We start from the raw sequence: 26069 nt of genomic DNA, 5'->3' as shown, positions 1-26069 counted from the left end.
CAGGCTTGAATATGCTATTCCCCAATTCAGAATTCCCCAGAGAGGGATGCGACTACATTCAGAGAAGGTTTTCAAGCTGCCTTGTTTGTAAAGTCTACCCACAAAGTTCAGACCTCCCCCTTCAAACATAACCTGCTGGATTAGAGAGGGATAGGAAGTCACCGTGGTGGGTAAGGTTTACAGCACTCATCCTGAACAAAACTCATTATCATTCTTTGATTTACCTATTTTAGTAATAATTATGATTATTTAGAAGTGTGTAATATGCAGGATAAGAAGCTAAAATGTAGGACTGTATCAAATTTAAACCACCCACACTCACCTTCATCTACCAGAGTTACCTTATTTTTTGATGGTTTACCCAATTTCTCTTAGAACTTTTCTTTAATATGAATCAACTTTTAGGACTCTTTAATACACTTATATACCTTACAAAAGAAAGATCATCCCCTTCCTTACAAAATCCTTAATATAATACTTTTTCTATAATTATTAGCAGTGTAAGATCACTACTTCATCTATACTTCCCTCGCTCTTTAGGACAAGGAAGTGCACTTCATCTAAAAAGAGACCCACTGAAGGAAAGTTAACTCATTGTTTTGGCTAGTGGCATAATCTGTTTTGACCAGAATATTAAAGATGTACACAATCCTTTTATTTTAAATTATTGCTGTTAGGATCTTTGACACAGTCAAGATTTACATCAAACACAATGGCTTAATCACCTTTCTTAGGGCAACTTACAGATACTTAGAAGCATTCTTCATCATTTAGAAATAGGTACCCTACTTAAAATACAAACCAGAGAGTGTGGCCTGTTGACAGGATTCTGGAGCTAAATACCACATTAAACATAAAATGTAGTGATTAAATTGATCTCAAATATCATTTATGTCTCTTGCTTTAAAAAAAAAAAATTGCCAGATTATTAAAAAAGAGTCTGCCACCAAATTCCAATAAATTCATCAGAAAATTCAGCAAGCCAGCTCTGGCTTCCGAAGAATCTAAAAATTCTTCCTTCTTACTACCCTTCATTCCTTTGGTACTGATAGGATCCCTACTCCTTTATTCTTAGATAAGGATAATCATAATTCAATTTCCACTTATTATCAATTACTCCCTGGAGTAGTAGAGCTAGAACAGAAAGCCTTAGACATATAAAATCCATGGAAAAACATGAGAATATCCACATGCTAATGACATTCAGGTGCTTTACACTCTAGACAAGTAGCTTTCCAGCATCCTTAAAAAAATTATTTATTTATTTTTAGAGAGAGGGGAAAGGAGGGAGAAAGAGAGGGAGAGAAACACCAATCAACTGCACCTTGCCCACACTCCAACTGGGGACAGGGCCCACAACCCAGGCCTGTGACCTGACAACCAGCAACCCTTCGTTTCACAAAAGGATGTCCAACAAACTCAGCCACACCAGTCAGGGCCCAACAATCTTGCACTAAAGATTTACTCTAGTGGTTTGTGATTTTTGTCCTCACTTTCACTGTCTTGTTTCAATGTTCATGACTTCCCTCCCTCAAGTAACAAAGCAACTACTCAGACAACAAGAAAGTAGAAGGAATATACAGTAAGATATAGCTCTACCAACCACCGTAATCCAGTGGTTGTCAACTTTGGTTGCATACTGGAATTATTTTAGGAGCTTTTAAATATCCTCATGCCAAATAAATAAACAAATAAATATCCTGATGCCTAGGTCTCATCCCATATTATAATAAGAATCTCTGAGGATGGAACTAGACATCAGTATTTGTCCAAGGTCCCCCAAGAGATTGCAATATGTAGTCAAGTTGAGAACCACTACATTAACTCGGGATGAATAGTTGCTTTCTGGTTTTTTATATAGAGAAGTAATCCCAAGTCTTGTTTACCATATACAATTTCAGAGGAATTGTCAAGAAATTCCTAGCTCTGATCTACTTAAAATTAGGGAATTTCTTCCCTAGTAAAGGGAGTAAGGGGTGATCTATTTCACTGGAATAAGGAAGGAGGCAGAAAAATCATGAAGATGTTTTGAGTTCCCATTAAACAGGACTGGTATTAATCACAGACATCTGATCCCTACAAGTTAAATGTGAAGGCATCCTAGGTTCCCAAGGTTCTTTCTCCTACCTCCAGTAGGTCTATCATCCTGGTCATCTGGGAGTAGATAAGGACCCTATGTCCTTGAGACTTGAGCCGAGTCAGCAGGACATCAAGGGCATACAGCTTTCCACTGTCAGTGATGAGGCTCTCCTTGCCTAGGGAGAAGAAAAGGGGGGGAAGGGGAAACTGTATTTAATTGAAGCAGCAAAATCACTCACTGCAAAGCTGTATGCAGCCAAAATTACTACAACCAGGATGCTTGTTATCATGAGAACAAGAAAGTACTGTAGAGAAGAATGCAAAGCACTATTAAATCATGATCCAATAGTGCTCTGGGAAGAAACATCCTGAGGGAGGGAGGTGTAGGTTCCTTCCCAACTGACAGTTTCTAATCAGACAGAGGCATCTGAAAACTTCCCTGCTCTAATCCTTACTCAGGAAACAGCAGATACACATGAACATCTGAAAGCGATGTCCATGTCATACCTGCTGTAGCGACCTGAAAAACCTGTTATTTTTTTGTCCATATTGTCTCTAGATATCTGTTTCTGCAAGTTCTGTGGCTAAATGGTTTACCTTCCAGAAGCACGACAATGTAAAGAAACAAGACCTGCTCTTGCCTGCCCCTGGAGACACTTAAACACCAAGAAATGCAAATACACATCCCCTCTTCTGCCTTTTAAAAAAACCCCAAACTCCCTTTTCCTGGATGATTTCAAATAGGTTGGCCGGTAAATGTCATTATCCTAAGCTGTAATTCAATAAAGACAGAATAGGGCTCGTTCAGCTTTTTACAAAGATTGGCTTTGGATTTCTGTGAAATGGAGGCTGCTTTCACTCACTAACTTGTGTTGTCTCCTTCCTCTTCCCATTAAAAAAAAAAAATCATTTCAGCTAAAGATCTTTAAAGAATACTTAACCCACAAATTTTCATCTTATCCATTCAGTATCATTCAACTCCCATCATATTTCAGGAAGTAGAGTTTCCTGTTTGCAGACTGGTCCATAAACATGCCTTGAACAATTGTTGTTATTAAGAGGGGAAGAGATGAGGCTTAAGGGGCTGGGATATTTAAGAGTGTATGTGGAAGTGGCTATGGAACACAAAAAGGGAGACAGAAAGACTAAAGACACTACACTGACAACTAACCACTAAAAGTAAAAAACAAAACTGTTAAGACAAACATACTGTCTATCCTTTGTTTCTGGGTTTGAACCTATGGTTTTTCCCCAGACTGCAGAGCAATCCAAGAGTTCTCAACAGTCATTTCTCAGTTCTTGCCACTATTTGCCAAGTGCACAATTATTGTATAAACCGAACAAGAACGGATGTGCTGACAGCACCATAACAAATCATCAACCACTCTGTTTTGCTACAAAGCCACAGGTCCTGGATGTTTACTCCTCTGCACTGCAGCCTGCCTTTTCCCACCTTCGGAACGCTGCCAGGCCACATCTCTCCCTCCACCACCGCCTCCCTGACGCCGTGGCACACACCTTTGTTCAGCCTCTTTGTTTGGTCCTGTTTAGATTATTGAAATGCTCTTCTTTTTGTTGGTCTCCTTACCAACACAATCAAGTAACTGCAGCTGGGACAGAACCGATTGCTAAGGCCTCTCTCTGGCACCAGACAAGGAGGCCTGTATAAATTCCAAGCCTGACGAGGCAGCAATGCCTTCATAGCAACTTCAAGGTTTTCTTCTTGTCACAATTACCCTTCTCCTTTAATTGGATTCCCTAGGGTCCCTTAATTTTGATAGTTCCTAAATAATCCCTGCAGAGCTACCAATCAATTTTGAACAATGTTTCTTTTCTCAATAAAAGAACAGCAAGGTTTAAAAAAAAAAAAAAAAAAGCCCATATATTTTTCAATCATTGAGCAGGACTAAGCTAAGCACATCAGATTTCTGCAGCCTACTTATCTCCTCTCTATTTGCATATACTCCATCAACACAAATATTTAAGCATATACAAATTTGTCTTGTGGCTGAATTTTGAGAAGCTTCAATTCATCTCAAAATCATGATTCAATCGTTTTCACACATTCCTGCTTCCCATATCGACTTTATTTTGGCAAATCAAAAAGAACTGATGCTAGTGTGCAGAAAGCTCAGAGATGACGATATGCATAGGCTTAGATGGAGAGAACTCCCATGCACTTGAGAGAAGCAGCAAGAAGTGGTACTTGTTGTTATTCTGTTATTGTATAGTTAGGGGAGGTCAAAGTGGACAAACTGGATGTCTTCGGAATGCATTGAAGGAAAAGGCCTAAGAAGAAAGAAGCTTCAGCACTGGCCTTAAAACCCTTAAACAATAAACATTATTTCTCTTTCTCTGGTAAGCATGCTAGATAGAGGAAGTTGGCCTCCAGTATCTGTCCTTAGAAAGATATGCAGAAATACTGGTTTCTTTCTCTGTACACACTAGTGTCTTCTGGCCTGGCATCCATTACCCAATTGTTTAGAAGCTACAAAATTGCAGTGGACAAGAGCACAATCTATTGCTAAGCAGGGCACAGAGCCAAGAAGAGCACCATTTCTTAGAAATTAGGCTGATTCTGTCAAAGTCAAACCTGTGACCAGCCCCTTCTTTAAAACAGCAGCTCAAAAACAAAAACAAAAACAAAAACAAAAAAACAACCCGTTAAAATGAACAGATCTACTTTCTTACAATCTTCCCTACAAATATGTGGTACAGTGCTATAGTGTTTTTCACTCAGATACAGGTTCTTACTGACCACAGTGTAAGATCCTGCTCAGAAACAAAACACATGTATCCTATGGCAGTAAAATCAGGGTAACACTGAATAATATCTCCTCTTACCAAGGAGAAGAGAATAGACTTTTGAAGGGATTGTAGATCCTTCTCCCAGTGAAACACGGAGATGCATTCAATGCGTGAAATCCAGATTTTGGTTAGTTTCTCAAGAAATGTAATGGAACCAACCCTTCCCAGGGACACAGAAAATGTAAAAGCATAGAGAAAAAGAAAGATAAAATATAGGTTCCAGTGACAACCACCCCCCGCCCCCCCGCCCCGCCAAACCCTCACTGCCCTGCCCTAGCCAGTCCACAGAGCACAATAGGGTCAGTGAGGAGCTGGTTGGTTCTCACAGTAAACAGCCAGTGAGGCTGGTGCTTTTTATCGATGCGAAAAGAACTCAGACACTTCCTGCTATTTAAACAAGGTCCATTTTTCTTTCAAAGAACAGGAAAAGCCACAAGAGATTCCCACAGCGCCAGCAATAAGCCTTATACTCCTGTACTGGGAACTAAGCAGCCAGAATGAAGAAGGGAGAAAGAATAAATAAGGTATCGTCTTGCTTCCTTCTATACCTGTGTTAATCTTCTGCCTGGGATTCTGTGGTTTCCACACTGCTGGATTCTATCCCTCTATTCCCACCAGTGTTCAGGCATTCTTTACACTCTGGGTTTCCCCTTATTTTCCACCAATATACCTTCACCCACTGCTTTCACGTGTTCTAAGTCAGCTATGAGGCCATTTACAATACTGTTCTCATATACCCAAAAGAGTATCTTCCAGTTCAAAACATTCCCAAAGCTACTAGAGCGGTTGACTCCAAGTCTCTCGACACTGGACAAAGTTAACATTAAAATGGAAAAACCAGGCCGTAAATTCTGAATCCAGTTACCTCTTAGAAACAGCAGATTCTCTCTTTTGAATGCTTAGCTCTAGTTCACTTCCCTTAGATGTCAATAAGAGGAATACAATCAAAGTATTAGAGAATGTGGATGACCAAAACTAACATGGCAGCTCAAAGCTACTGCTTTAGTTTGCCAGGTGTAAGCAAGAACACAAGCCTATGAACCCTGTGTTCCATTTCCTTAAAAGCAGTCTCACTACCCTGGGTGGTATCATTCAGTGGATTGAGTACCAGCCTGCGAACCAAAAGGTCACCAGTTCAATTCCCAGTCAGAGACACGCCTGGGTTGCAGGCCAGGTCTCCAGTAGGGGGCACATGAGAGGCAACCACATATTAATGTTTCCCTCTGCCTCCTTCCCCCTACAAATAAATAAATAAAACCTACAAATAAATAAATAAAATCTTAAAAAAAAAAAAAAGTAGTCTCACTAAAGCAAAGATGAAAACCTAGTTTCCTTCCAACCCATGGCCATGACCCCAGGAGGTCTGGGAATCCGCTAGCATTTTGGCACAAAGCACACTGTTTTTCTTCTGGTTATCATTCAGATCTCTAGTGTTTTGTGCAGGACACTATTTATGCTACTTGAGCTAGGCTTTCTGTGTGACGACATTCTCATTCATCCTAGTGGCAATGGCACAGGACAGCTGTTCTTACTCGACCTGGAGCCTTCCCTACTTAGTTTATTTCTACCTCCTCCTCTTTTTGTAAGAGTGGTATTCCTTTCTCATCTGTAAGCTTATCAAAGGAGAGTACTTAAGCACAAATCTAAAACACATTCCTCTCTACTCGTCACAAATTACTTAAATTTACTTACCTATAAGTTACTAAGGGCAAAAGAGGAAACAGAAACCCCCAAAGCTTTGAATTCTAAATCTCTGAAACCACCACATGGAGCATCGCCCTGGTTCTCCCCTTGCCAAAAGCTGGGAATGTATTTCAAGAGAACGGGGGACTCACCTGGAATCCTGATGAAAGACCAGCCATTCTGAGGCCTGATGCTCCACAGTCCTCCAGCTGGCTCGGGGAAGAACTGGGACTGTCGATTTAGCCAGTCTGCTGCCAGTTCAGGGGCCCCATTCAACAAACACTGCTTGGCTGCCAGACTCCCTCCTTCCTTCAGCACTCGCCGCTCATATTCTGCACTTCGGTCATTGCAATAAGAATCCAATGGCACTGCGGTGACCTGCAGTCAGAGTCAAATGAGATGGTTCTTTCACATTTTCCACACCCACTAAGCCTTTTGGGAACCTCAACTATGAAATCAGACTAATGGGGACTATTCTTGGGCTAGTGATTTTACATTCTCTGTTCTAACAAACTAAACTCTCCCTAATAGCTGACTTAATGGGAGCCTTCCCAGATAAAAGGCCAACCTCTTATAACATGAACCTGTAACAAAACTAAGGTGTGCTGGAGTTCACAGATAAACCAGGATATCAGGTAAGAAACAATTCTATAGTATATATGGTTGCTTCCTTCACTGATGGATGTTGCTTTTGGCAAAGTTTTATTTGCCATACATAAGTTGATGAGGCCAGAAAGGGAACTGGAGCTAGTTTAGCCATCATTAAGAACTACAGAGTATTGGCTTGGTGCATTTGAAGTTATCTTTGCATTTGCTTTTGTGGCAAAGCTCCCATGATTATCAACACTTTCTCCTCCTCACAGACTGGGCTGCTGACTGACAAACCTTTTGGAAAATAAGAGGATCTTTCTTTCAGGCCATAAGCTGAGGGCTGGGGGTGGGAGAGCAATTGCTACAAGTAGTAGATTGATTTCTTGGTTGGGGTAGAGGCTACACATCTTATCTCACCACTAGTTGTAACAACTCTCAAATGCTGTCCTCTTATAGAACAGTGTGGGCTCCTGTGCATTCAGAAACATAGGCCTTATCCTTCTTTAGCTATCTCTGGTCTATTCCCATTCTAATAAGCAGCTGTATATTCAGACAGGAGGAGCCAATAGAACCGGGTTTTTAACAAGCACCCCAGCATCTTAGGCTGAAACTTGAAAATGCTGCCATGGGGTACATAAACAGTTAACTAGCTTACTATGGAGCTGCAAGGTGCCTCTGCTGGGGACTAGAGGATACCAACACCAGAAAAAGAACATCATTTACCAATAACCACAGAACATGTTACTCTGGCTCACAGATAAAGCTGACCTGAATTGGCTAGGGTGCAGTGCCATCTATGGTCCAGATGGCAAAACTACAGAGGGTGACAGCAAGCTGAACCCCTACAGCTCCGAAACCCAGACAGGCTTACACAGAAATTGGTTTAACCAGACTGTACTAGGAAAAGGTTTTGGTAATCTCATATCTCCTCTACTCTCTCCAAAAGGAGTTTGTCCTCGTTTCCAAGTTACTAATTTTTCCCACTGAAAGTTGAGCATAGGCAAAATAAACACTGAAATACAAAGCACGTGGATAAAAATTGGATCTCTACCTGCTCTAGTTTGTTCTGGCAGTGGCCCAGCAGGTGCTAGATCAGAGTAGAAACCTACCACCTAGGGCAGGGGCCCCCACCCTTTTTGACACCAGGGACCGGTTTCATGGAAGACAATTTTTCCACAGACTGGTGCGGGGGTAGTGGGGGAGACAGTAGGTGGAGCTCAGCAAATGAAGCTTCACTTGCCTGCCCGCCGCTCACCTCCTGCTGTGCAGTCCAGTTCCTAACAGGCCAAGGGCTGGTGCCAGCCTGCAGCTCAAGGGTTGGGGAACCCTGATCTAGGGTATGAATCACAGAACCTCACTGCTAATTCCATAAAAATGGTTAAGGAAGCAGCGGTCTGGACTACAGAAGTATGACCAGTTCCATGTATCTCAAATAACGTGCACACTCTTGGATGTGTAAAACATAATCTGTTAGAGACTAATACTGCCCAATTTTACAAAGATAACTGCTTTGGGATTTCTTGGTTTATTTTGTAGAGCAGAACTTATATTGGAATTATATATAAAGACTCTGGACCCACAGTCTCCAGATGAAAAATCCAAAGCTAGTAACTCAGCCTGAAGGAACAGGGTGAACTGACGCACGGGAGAATGTTTCCCCTGCCTGGGACTCATTTCTAGGAAGTCTTAATACTTTAAAAACAAACCAACTTTTTCCAGTTATAAACTTTCACCTATTTTCCAATTTGCATTTTGCTGGTATCCTTCCAAGTTTAAGACTGAAACTGGGAGGCTTGCAAGACACAGTTCTTAGTGAAATATTTTTTAATGTTTTGATAAACTTCTTTGGCAGGAGCCCTGGATCAAGATATATGCAGAATCATAGAATGTCATGTTGTAAATACGTAAGCAGCAAACTCGTGAGGCCCTAAAGGGGGCAAACAAGTCCATTTCTACTTAACTCCTGCTTTCAAAGTCGGCTCTATCATAGACAGCCTCCACCCAAGTGGCCTTTCTGATTGCTCAGAAACAGGGAGAGATGAAGCATGACCTACCATTTTCTCCTCCCTACAAATGGAAATGCATACTCCCTTCAGTACCACATAAGCTAACCTGTTTCTTGCTTCATTAACTTTCTAAGCTATAGTATCTTCAGAGGCTGCCTCCGCAAGCACTCAGAGCGTCCTTCCTGAGGACATGTATATTCCTGCTCTAGCTCTAGGAAGCGTGACTGCTCCAAGCGCTACACTTTTTTTGTAAGATGAATTCCAGGGTCTTAGTTTATGACCCCTGATGGATTATTTTCTCAGCTAATGAGAAAACAGCTGCCTTATTAACTCCTTCCTCAACGGCACAATTCATCCTGAACTGACCTTAAAGTTTTCATAGCATGTGCTAGGAAAATTAATTTGTCTTAATTCAAGGCCAAGGTTGAGGCTTCAAAGGAAATCGGTTTCTCAGCATCACAGATGGGTGAGAAATCAATATAATTAAGGTGTTTCATGAAATGTTGCCTTATTCACACCCCAGGTTTGATCTGAAAGATTAAGAATTTGTGTACATGTGCATAAAATATTCAGACACGTTTAAAACTTTTTCCTCTCCTCATAACCATCATGTAATTATTCCCATTTTCAGGTTTAGCACATGTTACATGAAGAAACCCTGCAAATAAATAAGGGAAGAGAGGCTAAGTAGAATGCCAGAAAGGAGCACTTCAGTCAAATGATAAAAGCTTTCTCCTATTCCCTGAATAACATCAAATCTTTATACCCTATGATAGTCTTCTTCAAGCTACTGTTTATTGTTCTTTAGGGAAACAGCAGCACCATGCATGACTGTAGATTTCTGGCTCCTCAGAAAACAATACTCTCAAGTACAGCTGGGGTACTGATGTGTGAATATGTTTGGAGAGTGGGGTTGTTCTTCAGAATGGTTGGCTCTAGAGCTCAGAATGGTACAAATCAAAAATTTTTATGTCCATAAATGCCATTACAGTTCAAGTCAGTTCACTTTTTATTGGCTCTAGAAAATACTAAGAATGTGAGAAGTAAAAATGCCTTGATGTACTGCTCTAAAAAATGTAGACTTCCTTTTTTTCCAGGCCTCTCAGTATACACATCATACTAGGAGACTGAGAAAGAAACAAACCACACAATTATGTAGCCTCAAGGCTGCCTTCCACGGAAGTGCTTGGCTTTAGATGTTTCCTTAAAAAGTGAATTTCTCTGCATCAGCTTAAGCTTCAAAGACCAAGAATGCTTTGGAAGAACTGGATACCTGCAAAATCTAAATTCTGGATGGTCAATATAAATCAAATGAAGACAACAGTGGCAAGGGAATCAAATTCATGTAATGGAGGACCAGCAGGAAGAAATCTAGGAAGGCTGGAGTCAATGGGACTCAATACCATCATCTTATTTCCATTCATCTTTCTTTGCGCCCTCTGACAGATTCTGATCTTTGGTAACAATAAAAGTAAGGATGCAAGGTGATGTAAATAATGGTAGAAAAATATCACTAAGGAAGATTAAAAAAGCTCTACCTTCTTTGAACAGAACTGTAAAAACAGTAAACTTGCTAGGATGAGTGGAGAAAACAAACAAAAAACACACAGAAAGCTTGTGAGAGAGGTTTTGTCTGGCACTGATCAATAAGGACTGGAAAGAGGGAATAAGTAAGCACACAGCCACAGTGACTACAGCAATGCTGTCAACAATCACCAGGGTGCCCTGTTTTGATAAACAGGGTATAGGAAGAATCCAACAACTGCTCAAAGTTGAAACTGTAATAGAAACTACCCCCCACCTATAAATAAGACTATGACTGTTGAATGGCAAGTACTGTGCAACAGTCACTTTTCAGAGGAAACACACCTGTGAACCACAATCCAGGCTGAACTGCTGAGGAAAGTGAGAGAACACCAGACTAAGAACTTTCTTGATGCCAGAGTGTCATATTTCCTTTTGTTATTTGGAGACTGTTCTGAGGTGACAAGGCCAGATCAAATCTCCCTGCCAATCTGGCCCCTTCTCTGAAAATCCTTCAAAAGGCTCAATGCAGGTGACAAATGGTTCCCTCTCCTTTTCAAATAGTCCACTGTCTATGACCCTGTTGTTGGGTGTTAATCCACCTGACAGATGGCTTGCTGCCATGGTAGATTAGAGCCCCTGACTAAATGAGAGGAAGTAAGAAGAGAGACAAGGTCAGGGAAGAAAACCACTGCTATCTACCATACAATTATTCTTAAACCAATACAATCCAAAGTGAGAAGTGCTGTCTTGGGAAAGCCAGCACCGTGGTGTGGATGCTCTTTCTAAATACTAAGGATTTATGTTTCTCAAGGTCCAACTTACTCGTGGACTGGCCACACACAAAAAAGATGGCAGCTCAGTGAGCAGGCAGCAACGAAGAGAGGAGGTAGCTGATCTCCGCTGATGGATGACCTGGTCTGAGTAGCCACTCACTGCTTTACAGTGGCTGCTGAAAACCAGAAACTACAAAACAAAAAGTCAGATTAGTGCCATTGATAATTATGTTTAACATAATCAAAATGGGGAAATGTCACATATTAAAGATCTGATTTAAAGACATTCTTCCTAGTGAATATTATTAATTCTAATAAACACTATTTAGAACTCATACTGTAGACAAAAATCCATGCTAATTTCAAAATGTGGTTTTAAAAGTACCATTTCTATCTTTTTTTTGGAAGAGACTGTTATTTATAAGTGGTGATAGTAAAACCTTCATTAGACAGAACACTAAAAGTCCAGCCATTGTTAACACAATGAGAACAGTTTGCGTGACATGAACGTAACCTGGCAGCCAAGGAGAATGGATTGGAAAGTACATGCATGAACAATGAAGACTTCACTGTACTAGTTGGGGAGCAGTAGACACTACTGAATGAACATGTGTACTCTGTGGCTGTTGCATTCAAAATGATTGAACAAGTAGAGCAAAGAATCTGCACCAGATTTTGTGTTAAGCTTGAACATTCTTCTGCAGCAACTATTAAGATGATTCAGCAGGTCGCAGCTATGGGCAACTGGTGATCAGCAACTTCATCATGACAATGCACTCATTCAAGCATCATGACTCCTTGCACAGAGTTTTTTTTGCCAAACATCAATCACCCCGGTGACTAGCCCCCACCACAGCCCAGATGTGGTGCCCTGTGACTTCTGGCTTTTCCCAATACTAAAATCACCTTTGAAAGGGAAGAGATTTCAGACCATTGATGAGATTCAGGATAATACAATGTGGCAGCTGATGGTGATTGGGAGAACTGAGTAGTGTCCCAATCTGCCTACTTTGAAGAGATCTGAGGCATCATTGTCCTAGCTACAATGTTTCTTGTATCCTGCATCTTCAATAAATGTCTTTTTCATAGCACATGGCTGGATACTTTCTGGACAGCCCAGTGGTGTGTATATGGGAGGAAGTTTGGTTCATTTGTTATATACCATGGATGCAAACTCATGTTTTGAGTTAAAAACAATGACCAGTAATATTTCTTTCTAAGTTGTACTTTAAGGTAAATCTTTTTAGTATCACATTCATGTACTAACATAGTGCACTGTATTTCTAGCAAGGTTAGCTGTTTTATTTATATGTGACATCAATACAAGTGGTCAGGAAGAGGAAATAGTACCTCTTTATCTCCTCTACCTGAACACCATTAAAAAAAAATTCTTCATTTACATTATTGTATCAAAAATACATTTTCAAAGACTCCACAGCCCATGTTAAAACTTCAGTTTTCAGTCATTCATATGAAATATTTAAAGTATAGAATATTCACATACAAAGAATTTGTCAGTAGGATTACAGTGTACTATATTGCAGGTGCAGTTCTTCAGTATCGGACATTTTCTTGTTCAATCTTCTTCATTCATGGTTATTTCTGTTTTCCTGGTTTCTTAAATAAGGTAGTTAGATAAATAACCACATAGAGGAAAATACATAATGTAGTAAAATTTATATGTTGAAAAGTCAAAAAAAACAAACTGCAAGATGAACAGTAACAAGCATCCTCTGCAGGAGAAAGATAACTATAATTCCAGTACCAAAAACTCACAGTATCAAATCTCTTCAAGCCCTATTTGTTCTACTACATACCTTCTCCCAAAGTAAATGGGTTCTTTAGGATCATAATTTGAGAAAAGCGACCTCAACCTGTCTAGCTGGACATGTGTATCATAATCTGCTTCCATGAAAGAATCAGCATCTTCTAAAATAATGGTCATGAACAAAATGAAAGGCTTTAACTGCTTCTAATAGAGCTGAGCTGTCTTCAGTGATCTCTAATCACACTGTAGGCAAATGTTTATGACATTTTATATTACAGTGGTAGGTCCAGGTAGCTTTAATGTGCTTGACTTTTTTCTCTAGATATTGAGGTCCTTGTTATTACCCACAAAAGAATCTTAAGATTCTGATAAGAGATTTTCAACATTATCCCTGTACTCATCTTTACGTTGGCTAGTATTTATTGGGTTGACCAAAAAGTCCGTTTAGTTATTTCTGTAAAATAAAAGACATGTTTTTCATTTTCACCAATAACTTTATTGATATGAATATTTTGAGTATGCCAGCTATCTTCTAGTGGGTAGAGGCCAAGGGTGCTGCTAAACATCTTCCAATGCATAAGAGAGCCCCACAGCAAAGAATTATCTGGCCACAATATCAACAGTACCAAGAAACTTTGCAAACCACTTTTGACATTTGGTCAGTCATATCACCTTCTCCATATACTGCACAAATCTTTTTATGTTTTTCAGTTGCATTTTTACCTTTCTTGAAACAATAAGGCATAATACACTGACAATGTTGCATATCTTCTTCTGTCTTCAATATTAAAATGGCTGCACAAAAATTCACCAATTTTCCTAAGTTTTTTTTTAATGCATGCTGATATTGTCACAATGCAATCTAACTAAAACTAACTAACAGCTGTCACAATGCAATCTAACTAAATTGTTTCAAATAAAGTTAAAGACAAGTAAACACTATTAGAGCCATTGTTCGGAAAAAACTAACCAGACTTTTTGGCCAATCCAGTACATTGAAATTCATCCATTTCTCTATATATTTATGTCGATCTTCATCTGAATGCCTAGTGTGAGGATCAGTATGAAGGTTATTAGATGGGGTGTCACCCAATTCTTCCAATCCTGAACAATGAATAGCAAGGCAACTTAAAAACCCTACTAATGGTGCACAAATAAAGATAAAAAAAGTAGCAATTTTTCTTGTTTTCTGAAAGTGCATTTCTGATTATTAGCGGCAGCTCCTCTTGGCCCTCCTGAGGGTGGAAAGAAGAGATGATACAAGTCTAGCAACCGCTGCTCACTATAGTACTAGGACTAGTACAGGGCTGTTAGTTGGGATGTACACTGGGACCTAGGCTAAGGTAGCAGCAGTAACTGACCTAAAGAGTATTGAATTCTTTACTAACTTCTAAAGAAAAATAACTAAATTATGTCAGAAATCTCTTCAAGTTGCCTTCATTTTAAGTATTCTCAAATGGCAAAAACCAACAGAAGCCTTTTTCCCCCCAAAGAATTTCTCTCTCCCTCCTTCCCTCTCTCTCCCCCTCCCTCTCTCTCCCCCCTCCTCCCTTCTCTGAGAGAAACATCGATGTGTAAGAAGAGACATCAATCAGTCGCCTCTCCCAAGTGCCCAAACAGGGACCGTGCCTGCAACCTAGGCATGTGCCCTGATCGGGAATCAAACTGGCAGACCTTTCACTTTGTGGGACTACACGCAACCAAGTAAGCCACGCCGGTCAGGGCAGAAGCCTCTTTTTTAACTTCACTCCTAGTGTATAAAGGTAAAAGATGAAATAATAAACATTTCCTTCAATTATTTTCTCTTCAACATTATAGTTATTAATGAGAAAGGGTTATAACTTTCACTGTAGGAAGTCCTTTTAACACAGTATGTCATTTGTGATACCTTTGTGGAAAAAGTTCACCAATTCTATTTCCAGAGGTGGTCATTCCCAAATTAGAACATGTTCGCATATCTTAATGAGCTATGTTAAGATGGCAGTCTCACTGGAAGTCACTATAAATCGTGCTGATTTATAGCTTTCTGATTCCAGATTTAAAAAAATATTTCACTAGATCAAAATGTCCAACCTACATAGCCTTAGCTTTAGAGAAACCATGACTACCTCCAGCATATTTTACTCAAGCTATGTCTTTCTAGATTATTTTCTCTTAGTATTGGTTCCATCAAACTTTAGTACAAATAGTCCTTGGTACCATATTACTCACATTTCCTTCCCATAAATGACATGAACTGCCAGATACTGCTAGACATAGAATAATTCAATGTGTAACGAAGAATAACACTAAGGGCACCTTAAACACCATTAGTTAGGTTGCTTGAGGGGATAGGACACAAAAGAAGGTTCATTATTTCGTTACTGTAATTGACCTAAAACAAATTAGGAAAAAAGAAAAAGAATGTCACACTCTAAGAGATGCGATTTGGTTACAACGTGGCCACAGGTTTTGCTATTCTGTTGTCCCTTCCTCGTGTTCTTGAATGTCTCACTACACTGTAGGCGCTGGCAGCTGTATGCATCTAGCTACCAGCACCACAACATGTATACAGCAGTAAAGTCAGGCTTTTGTAGTCTTTTGGCCCAATGTAAAAGTCTTAGGTGAAAATAAGTAGGGCAGAAAAAAATACAGTAAGCAGTAAATTAAAAAAATAAAATCAGTAGGGCAAGATGACAGGCCCCGCAACTGCACACTTCTTGACACAGGGTAGCATGGAAAACACGGGTGTTTTCTCCTCAGATACAGACTTACTCATTTAAAAAGGGTCCATACTTTGCTCTTCATGTCTTGTTTAAAATTAAAAAACACACACATACAAAAAAATCCCTTATGCTGACATTAAGTCATTACTTAAAAATCCATTTTTTTGCTTTTGTTCTTAAATAAAAATAACACATCAAATTTAGATATAGAGAAAAGGTCTCACTTTAAATGAAATGGCATAATGTTTATAGATCTACTACTAGACTACACGGATTCTGTTTTCACAGATTTTTTTTGACTTTTTTATTTTTTAATTTATAAATCATGTTTATTCTGTTACAGTTGTCTCAATTTTCCCTCTTTACCCCCCTCTACCCATCCCACCCCTACCCCCTACTCCCACAGTCAATTCCCACTCTGTTGTTCATGTCCACGGGTCATTCATACATGTTCTTTGCTTAGTCCCTTCCCCTTCTTTCCACCATTGTCCACTTTCCCTCTCCCTTCTGGTCACTTTCAGTCTGCTCCATGTTTCTGTGCCTGTGGTTTATTTTGTTCATTAGTTTATTTTGTTGAATAGAGTCCACTTATAGGTGAGATCATACGGTATTTGACTTTCATCAACTGGCTTATTCCACTTAGCTTAATATTCTCCAATTTCATCCATCTTGTCACAAAAGGTAGCAGTTCCACCTCTCTTTCTTTCTTTCTTAAATGCAGATTGATTTCATTTATTTTTTTAAATGTCAAATTTAATTATACTAAAAAAATTTAAATCCCTTATAAAGTCTCAGCAATTAAACCAATGATACCAGCACAGAAATAATCAAGTAGATCAATGAAATATAATGAACATTCTAGAGACAAATGTATGTATCTAACAGTATATGATTAAGTTGATATTACAAGTCAATGGGTAAAATAAGGCTTATTCAACAAATAAGGTGCATGGGACCACTATTACTTGAAATAAAACGAACATAGAGCCCTATTTCACACATTATACATGACATATTCAGGTGAGCTAAAAATCAATACGTAGAATCTAAGGAGTTTCAGAAGAAAATAGAACTAATATTTTTCATGACCTGAAGTAAAATATCGACATTATGACTATATTAAACATTTAACTACATAGTAATATACATATAAAAAAGTTAAAGGACCAGGAATAAAATAGAAAAGTATTTTAACACATCTAAAACACATCTAAAACATGGTTAATAGGTTTGGTTTTTTTTTTTTTGGAAAAAAGTTCTACAAACCTTTAATCAATAAATGGATAAAGAATACCAAAAAGTCATTTAAAGCTTTAAAAAAAAATAATAGAAATAGGCAAGAAATATACTAAAACAGGTTTAGTTTCAACAATAAAGGAACAGTTAAAATAACATCACTGTCACAATCAGATTAGTGAGTATTAAAAATATTGGTAATATCAAGTATTCGCAACTCTGAAAGGAACTGGGTATTCATAGAAACTTTTTCTTCATCTTAAAGCAGTCCCTTTAACAGATTTTGCAGGGGTGGTTTTGTGGAGGTGTATTCTTTTAGCTTTCTTTTGTCTGGGAAACTCCTTATTTTGCCTTCCATTTTAATTGAGAGCCTTGCTGGGTACAGCAGTCTTGGTTGCAGGCCTTTGCTTTTCATGACTTGGAATATTTCTTGCCATTCCCTTCTGGCTTGCAGTGTTTCTGTTGAGAAGTCAGATGCTAGCCGTATTGGGGCTCCCTTATATGTTACTACCTCTTTTTCCCTTGCTTGCTTTAGGATTCTCTGTCTTTGATATTTGCCATTTTAATGATGATGTGTCTTGGAGTGGGCCTCACTGGGTTCCTCTTGAATGGGACCCTCTGTGCTTCCTGGACTTGTTGTTTTCAAAGATATTTTAAGTGACCAAACAAAAAAGGGGAACAATAAAAATACAGAAAAACCCTGAACAAAATGGTTTCCCAGAGCTTTCTACAAGCGGTGTTTGCAGCTCTCATAATCTGAGAAAATGACGACAGATATTGTAGTTGCAAATTAACATTTAGCAAAAGTGTTTTTTGAAAACTTCCTATTGGGGGGATTCTTCATCAATGGTCAGTCAAAGCTCTCTAAGCATTTAATAGAGAATAGCGTTTAAAACTTATACACAGCCCTGGCTGATGTGGTTCAGTGGTTTAAGTGCTGGCCTGCAAACTGAAAGGTTGCTTGTTCAATTCCCAGTTAGGGTACATGCCTAGGTTGCAGACCAGGTCCCCAGTTGGGCCCGTGTATCTCTTGCACACTGATGTTTCTCTCCCTCTCTTCCTTCCTTCCCCTCTCTCTAAAAATATATAAATAAACAAATAATAAAGTCTATAAAAATATAATTATTAAAAATAAATAAACTTACACACACATACCACTCTTCTGAAAATAAAAAAATTACATTTAGGTCCTTTGGTGTATTTTTAAATTGCAAAATGTGAGGCACCCCCAATTTCATGATGTAGGTAGCTTATTACAGTTGTAGAGTGTATGAGCTTTCAACACATATGATGCCTAAGTAGATCATTACCATGACAATTTCACTGAGACTCAGACAGGAGATGGAATCAATGCTGTTACTGTATTTCTGTCATTCATCATTCTTAATATAACACTGAACTGGTTATACTATAAAAACTGTTCTTCCTCCCCCAAACATGGCTAAATAGTGTATTTCCTACAAATTCTGATTTCTGTCTTTATTTTTCAAAAAACAAAATTAAAAATAAAAAAGATTCATATGTGTGAGACTTGTATCCTTTAATTTCTGCAAATCCATACAAAAAAGGAGCTCTAGCCAAAGCCCACAGTAGAGAGGGAGATGTGCAAGAATAAATTTATTAAAATTTTGAACTAAATACTATTTCTTTTTGACATTCTCACCAGCTAAGCAGAGTGGAACACAATGAAGTTAAGAGGAATGCAGCATCAAAAGAAAAAAAAATATCAGACAAGCAAGTATTCACGTCAAGTAAGAGATTTTTAAAAGGCCCTCAACTTTGTTCAAACACCCCTGAATGTCATCTGATCTGTGTCTTTATCTTTGTTCTTAGTTCCCTGATGTTTATGTATTATCCCAAAACCAGTATTATGAGAGTGGTACTTCCCTCAACTCTGTAGCACAGAATTTAAGTTTAATACTCATTGCCGGGTAAGAACAAGGAGACGTTAGGATTGGGTTAGACTGCTGAATGTGATCTAAAGTAGTATGTGATCTGAGGCAGCTTACCAAGATGACAATATGCATCTAAGTCAACACTCATTATCTGTCCTCAAAGGAATAAGAACAAAGCCTTTACCTTGTTCTGATGATAGGAAGCTGTATTTAGGAGACAAGCTTCTGAAACAATACTTACTACTGTTTATAAAACAAATGAAGGCACTAGAGGGAACAGAATGAACGATTTTCCTCTTTAAGAGGATAAAGCTGAGTACAGAAAAATTAATTTAAAGCTGTTTTGGGAGGTCCAAAGAAATTTTATTCAAAATTATTATTTGAATAGTGTAAGATTCTTGACACTTGCTTCTGATTTTAGCATTTCCTCTGTCATTTTTCTCAGGTCTGTCTGCTTTAGAATAACACCAAACTTTACTTTTAAGACTGATCTTGAACATGGAATCTAGATTCAATTTGTATGTTCTATCAAACCTTTGAAACATAATTTGTGTTTACTTTGCATATTTAAACAAGGCTACTCCATTTCCTAGTACCACAAAAGAAAGCAAAACAGAGCTGGAGAAACAGCATCTCTTTGGCATTATGTTTATGAATAATAGAAGTTACATAATCAGAACTAAATTGGCAAATCAAATGAAAATCCAAGATACAGAATGGAACAGAGCTTGCAAGAAAAAGTTCTGCTCACAAGGAGTTAGGCCTTATGAACAATGAATTCCTGCTGGAGATCAAAGCAAGATATTATGCTGTTTTTAATATAAATACAGCTGACATTTGCTGTGGCTAATAAACTATAAACAGATGGATGACCTGGAGAGCAGGGAGAGATACCAACATCTTTTCCTGTTTAAGAACTTTCATAGTGTCACAGCCAGAACCCAGCTATAGCCTAAGCCAAAATCTCAGGACAGTGAATAGCAAAACAAATTTCATAATGAAATAATTAATATAAAGATATCAGCCCAGCAGTAAGGGTTCTGGTCCTTCTGAGATATGTCCATAATTTTCATACCTCTCTCTCAAAAGGTAGAGCCTAATTCTCCATCCTTTGGGAGTGAGCTAGAATTAACGACTCCCAAAACCAGCTCAAAAGGTACTGTGGCTCCTCCTTGCGTGCGCGCACGCTCTCTCTCTTAAATCACTTTGCGGGAAGCCAGCTGCCATGCCATGAGGACACTCAGGCTGCTGCACGGAAAAGTCCACACAGCAAGGAACTGAGGCTTCCAGGCGTCAGCAATTTGCTGGGCATGAAAGTGAGCTACCTTGGAAGCAGATCCTATGGCTCTACTCAATCTTTCAGGTAACTATAACCCTAGCTGATATCTTGACTTCATAAGAGCCAAAAGCACCTAATCAACCTGCTCCCAAGCTCCTGATCAACAGAAACTGTGAGATATTAAACGTTTATTGTTTTAAGCTGCCATATTTTAGGGTAATTTGTTGTAAGTATAGATGACTACTATGGGGGCCAACACCCACAATTGACCCTTTTTGCAATTACTCTTTGGCTTTCTATACACTAACTTCTGCTGGTATTCCTCAGTCTCAAGAAATGCTTCTAGTTCTCAGCTGAAATGCAGGACAAAAAGAACTGATATACCAAAAAAATTAATAAATGATTAAACAAGTTACTAATCCCACCCACACTGCCTAACCCATAAGGAAAAGTCAGAACTTTTCACAAGACTGCATTTTAAATACTGAGTAACACTATAATTTTAGGCTGAAGAACAATCCCTGAAATGAGAATACATACCAAGTTCCAAAATGAAAAGAAACAATAATATTGTATAATATACCAACACTCATTAAGTCATTCAGCAAACATTTATTTAACCTTAAAAGTGGAAGGTGCCTAAAATAACCAGACCACAAAAATAAGAGGGACTGTATATAATGCCCAAATTCCTAAATTGCATTCTCACTTGGAGGGAAAAATATGAAGGAATGAAAGACAACTGCTGGAGAGTGCCCCCCCCCCCCCCCCCGCCCACGTAATTAAGCTCAGTTTTAGTCTTTCTGGACACTATAAAACATTCTTTGTGGAAGAATCTTTCTGTTAATTATAGAGCTCCTACTAGTTTTTGTTAGTTTTCTGCCACATAAATTGGATAATTTTGCATCCCCATCAACTGTCTCTCTCCTTTATGTTCAATTTCCCTTTTTGTTGCCTTCTTCCTTTTCAGCCTTCCAGTCTGAGTCTCTTTCTTACAAACTCAACTTTGACTTAAACCCAACTTTCCATCCTGAAATACCTTCCTATTCTTCCTTTAATTGCCATACTTCATTACCCACTCTCTACATTTTCTATTTTCAAAGACTTTATTTATTTTTAGAGAAGGAAGGGAGGAAGAAAGAGAGGGAGAGAAAAATCAACTTGTTGCCTCTCATAAGCAACCTGACCAGGAACCAAATGCATAACCCATGTGTCCTGACCTGGAATGGAAGCTAAGACCTTTTGCTTTGGGGGATGATGCCCAACCAACTGAGCCACACCAGTCAGGGTTCAACACTTTCTAATCAGAATCTTCCTCACTATAAATCCCTGCACCGGGGCCTTCTTTGTTTTCTTCTGCACTCCTAGCATCAATGTGCTCCTGATCTCATGCCTAAGTGTTCACTTTTAAATTGACATAGAATTTACCATTCCTTCTTGAGTCCTTTCTTGAACTCTCAGTTTTAGAAGTGGCTCCTTCCTGTCACTGCTCATCCATATCTAAATCAGAGTCCCCTTGACACTTTCATTTTTTTTTAATACAGAAGTATTTTTATTTTTTCATTTAATGATGCAAAACAGAAACGCTAATAAGTTTTCTCTCACATTTATAACTCAACATACTGGAATTGAATTAATTGCTAGATGAAGCATGCTGTATTAGTTTTTTAAAAGTTTATTCTATTATACAATGGGGGATCCCAGAAAACCAGAATTTATTAATTAAAAAATTGTGTACCAATTCTTACATGTTTAAACTTCAGTCATCTTCAAAGTACTCTCCATTTGGTGCAATACACCTATGCAAAAATGCCCAACACAGCCCTGGCTGGTATGGCTCCGTGGACTGAGTGCAGGCCTGTGAACTGAAAGATCGTGGGTTTTATTTCCCATCAGGACACATGCCTGGGTTACGGACCAAGTCCCCATTTAGGGACATGTGAGAGACAACAGATTGATGTTTCTCTCACATGTTAATGGTTCTCTCCCTTTCTTTCTCCCTCCCTTCCCTTCTCTCTATAAATAAATAAAATCTTTAAAAAAATCTTTTGGAGAAAAACATAAAAGATTATCTTCATGACCTTGGTATAGGCAAAGATTTCTTCAACAGGACACAAAAATGCTAACTTCCACAAAAGACACCACTGAGAGTGAAAAAGTAAGCTACAGAGTAGAAGCTATCTGTGGTACATAAAAAAACTACAATTCACTAAGAAAACTACACACAGCCTACAGAAAAATAAGCAAGGGTCAGGGTCTTAAGCATTTCATAAAGGAGATTATCAAAATAGCCAATAAGCATTAAAAAATTATTGAATATCATTACTCATAAGAGAAATATAATCGATAGCCTCAAAATGAACACACAATACCACATACTGGCAAGGATGTACAGCAACTAGAACCTCTCATATACTGCTAATGAGTGTGAAAATTGGTGAAACTGCTTTAGAAAATTCTTTGGCACAATCTATGAAATATTACCAAATGCAGACCTTGTGACCCAGTGATTTGACTACTAGATATATGCCCCACAAAAATGCATATAAAATTTCACTAAAGGTGTGTACAATAAGTTCTTAGCAGCACTATTTGTAATAACAAAAACTAGAAACAACCCAAATATTTGCCTGCAGTAACACTGGTGGGGAAGGCACTGGAGAGGAACAGGGAATGGAGGTGGGCACAAAGGAGCTTCTGCAATAGAGTTCTGGTAGTGTTTTATGTAGTCATTAAGCTATATGTACACTTATGATTTGTGCACTTTCCTGTATGCATGTTAATATCTCTGGAAGGACAGCTCATGCAACAAGAGAAAAGGTTTTAAAAAATTTAATATATTGTACCTATTACTTCTCCCTCTCCAACCTACTTGATCTTTTACTTACTAAACGAAAGCAAAAGGTCATCTTTTCAGAATCAAGTTAGTTGCTTCTTAGAATCATGACTCCAAATGGTTACTAATTTTGTTAGAAGAATATTTTTAAACCTCTCCAGTAACTTAGGATATTGGTCATCATTTCCAACTTTCATACCCACTTTCCTACCCTCTCAAAAAACAGATTCCACTTTTATACATCGGTCCTTTTCTAATCTTTCAAGACTTTTCTTGTCTTTCTGAGTTTCTAATTTACCTTATGTATTATAGTAAATATCTTTCAAGTTATATTTTCAGTCTATTTGCTGAAAATACCATAATTGTTAGGCCTGTTTTCTGTGAAAATAAAAAATTTTCTCATGTCACAGTAGTAGGACCCCATTTAAGCAAAGGAGGCTTTCACAGGATTTGCAAATTGTACTAACAATGCCAAAAGTATTTTTGTAGACCTCAATGACAGCAAGCAAGTCACATCAGGAATGAAAGGCACAAAGCACACATACAATGAATTTATCCTACACAAAGCAGCAAACAAAAAGAACCCAAGACCGTGTATTTGAAATCATTGACAACACCCCATCCCATGTGGATCAGTTGGTTTGATATTGTCCTGCAAAAGCAAAAGGTCGCCAGTTTGATTCCTGGTCAGGGCACATGCCAGGGTTGCGGGCCAGGTCCCTGGTTGGGGCGTGTGCAAGAGGCTAACAACTGATATTTCTTTCTCACATCAAGTTTCTCTACCTCTTCCCCAACCTTCCACTATCTTTCTAAAGAAATAAACAAATTCCTGCCTGGGCTGGTGTGGCTCAGTGGACTGAGTGCTGGCCTGTGAACCAAAGGGTCACAGGTTCGATTCCCAGTCAGGGCACATGCCTGACTTACATGCCACATTCCCTGCAGGGGCCACATGAGAGGCAACCACACATTGATGTTTCTCTCTCTTCTTTCCCCTCTCTCTAAAAATAATAAAATCTAAACCAAAAAACAAATTCTTTTAAAAAGAGCCTAATTGACAAATGCAAACACAGCACAACAGATAATTATTAAATTTAAGTCTCAGCACTGCTGTCAATATTTGGTGAATTATTTTTAAAAAGACTAATTTTTCAATCATGTTTTTTAGAAAAAAACTAAAGTCTTTGCAGGATCAGAGTAGGCTATGAAATTTAATAATGTGGTTTTGATGTTTGTATGCATGCTAAAATATCATGCATCTTAAATTTTAACTTTTATACTCTTAATGAATTTTAGACATCTGTTCTAAAGAATCAGGTGTCTCAAATTTTCTTCTCTACTCTTCTTTGTAAAACAAAACCAATTTTATCTAGATGAATGCTTTCTGAATAAGAAAAATTCAGCTCAAAGAAACCAGTGTGAGAAAAAGCATAATGGTGATAGGCATATTCTAACAAGGTCATTCTTGGGAAATAGTTCCCATAACTACTGTGTTCAGGTTTGAATAAATTGGTTCATTCAAAATCATTTATTTTTATTTATATTATCTTTGAATACCAGAGATACAACAGATATATGTCAGAATATGCTAAGACAGAGATGGAGCTTGATGACTAGATATATGTCAGGGTAACTGGAATGAAATACATACAATGCTCTCTGAGCAACTTCTAGTCTTTTCTTTTATATTCAGGAAGTGAGACTCTTCCATAAGGTCAAAAATATCAAAATATCAGTTTCTCTTCTTCATTACTATTCCAAGAATGATCCAGAATCTTCAACATCACTCTCTTTACCCAGTCCTCTAGCTATTCTAATATTGTACAGTCATCTAGTGCTGTATTGTTCAAACCATGTAGGGATGGTCATGAAATCATTTTTTAGTGGTTTCCCACTAACATTTTAAAAAAAATAATAAAAATGCCCTGGCTGGTGTAGCTCAGTGGGGTGGGAGCCAGCCTGCAAACCAAGAGGTTACTGGTTAAGTTCCCTGTCAGGGTACATGCCTGGGTTGCAGGCCAGGTCCTCAGTTGGAGAGGCAACCGAGTGATGTTTCTCTCTCTTTAAAAATAAATGTTCCCTTCTCTCTAAAAATAAATAAATACAGAGTTCTGGCCAAGATGGAGGTATAGGTAGAGATGCTTCACTTCCTCACACAACCCAAAGAAGGATAACAACCAACTTAAACATAAAAAAACAACCAGAACTGCCAGAAAATCAAATTGCATGGAAGTCCCAACAACCAAGGAATTAAAGAAACAGTCATCCAGAATGGTAGGAGGGGTGGAGATGGGGGCAGAAACGACACGTGGTAAGGCAAGGCTTCAGACTACGTGGGCAAGGCCAGGGCTGGCTGACCAGGACAAGCCGATATTCACATGCAGATAAGCTGGGAAGAACAACTGGGGAGTGAGACAAACCGCACAACCCAGGGGTTTCAGCGTGGGAAACTAAAGATTCAAAACTTATGGCTGTAAAAATCTATGGGGGTTGTGGCAGTGGGAGAAACTGCAAGTCTCATAGGCGTTTCCACTGGAGAGGCCCACAGGGCCCTGGAATGTACACAAACCCACCAACCTGCAAATCAGCACCTGAAAGGGCACAATCCCCTTGTGGGAAGCTAGGGAAGTGACAGAAAGTAGGGTGAAAGCCGAGCAAGCAGCATTGTTCCCTCTCGACCCCTCCCTGACAGACAGTGCCACAACATATCGAAGAGGGTTGCCCCTTCCTAGAGAATACCAAAGGCTCTGCCCCTTACAATGAAACAGGTGTGCCAAGACAAAGAAATATGGCCCAAATGACAGAACAGACCAAATCTCCAGAAAAAGAACTGAGATATAAAACCTATCTGATGAAGAGTTCGAAACACTGGTAATAAGGATGCTC

General features: G+C 38.8%; 1 protein-coding gene across 1 annotated transcript in view; it reads right to left on the bottom strand.

The window, feature by feature from the left end:
* INO80 (INO80 complex ATPase subunit) overlaps positions 1-26069 on the bottom strand; it is a 122332-nt gene that overhangs the window by 32146 nt on the left and 64117 nt on the right. The window contains exons 25-27 of the mRNA XM_054565572.1: positions 11517-11657; positions 6723-6948; positions 2128-2255 (exon numbers count right to left, since the gene is read on the bottom strand). Coding sequence (XP_054421547.1) covers positions 2128-2255; positions 6723-6948; positions 11517-11657 — 495 coding nt within the window. The remainder of the gene's footprint in view (positions 1-2127; positions 2256-6722; positions 6949-11516; positions 11658-26069) is intronic.

This window comes from Pteronotus mesoamericanus, unplaced genomic scaffold, assembly GCF_021234165.1.
Source record: "Pteronotus mesoamericanus isolate MK-2021 breed Mesoamerican mustached bat unplaced genomic scaffold, CSHL_Meso_final contig_164, whole genome shotgun sequence".
In the NCBI taxonomy this organism is placed as follows: Eukaryota; Metazoa; Chordata; class Mammalia; order Chiroptera; family Mormoopidae; genus Pteronotus; species Pteronotus mesoamericanus.
This window is presented reverse-complemented; position numbering and strand designations above follow the sequence as displayed.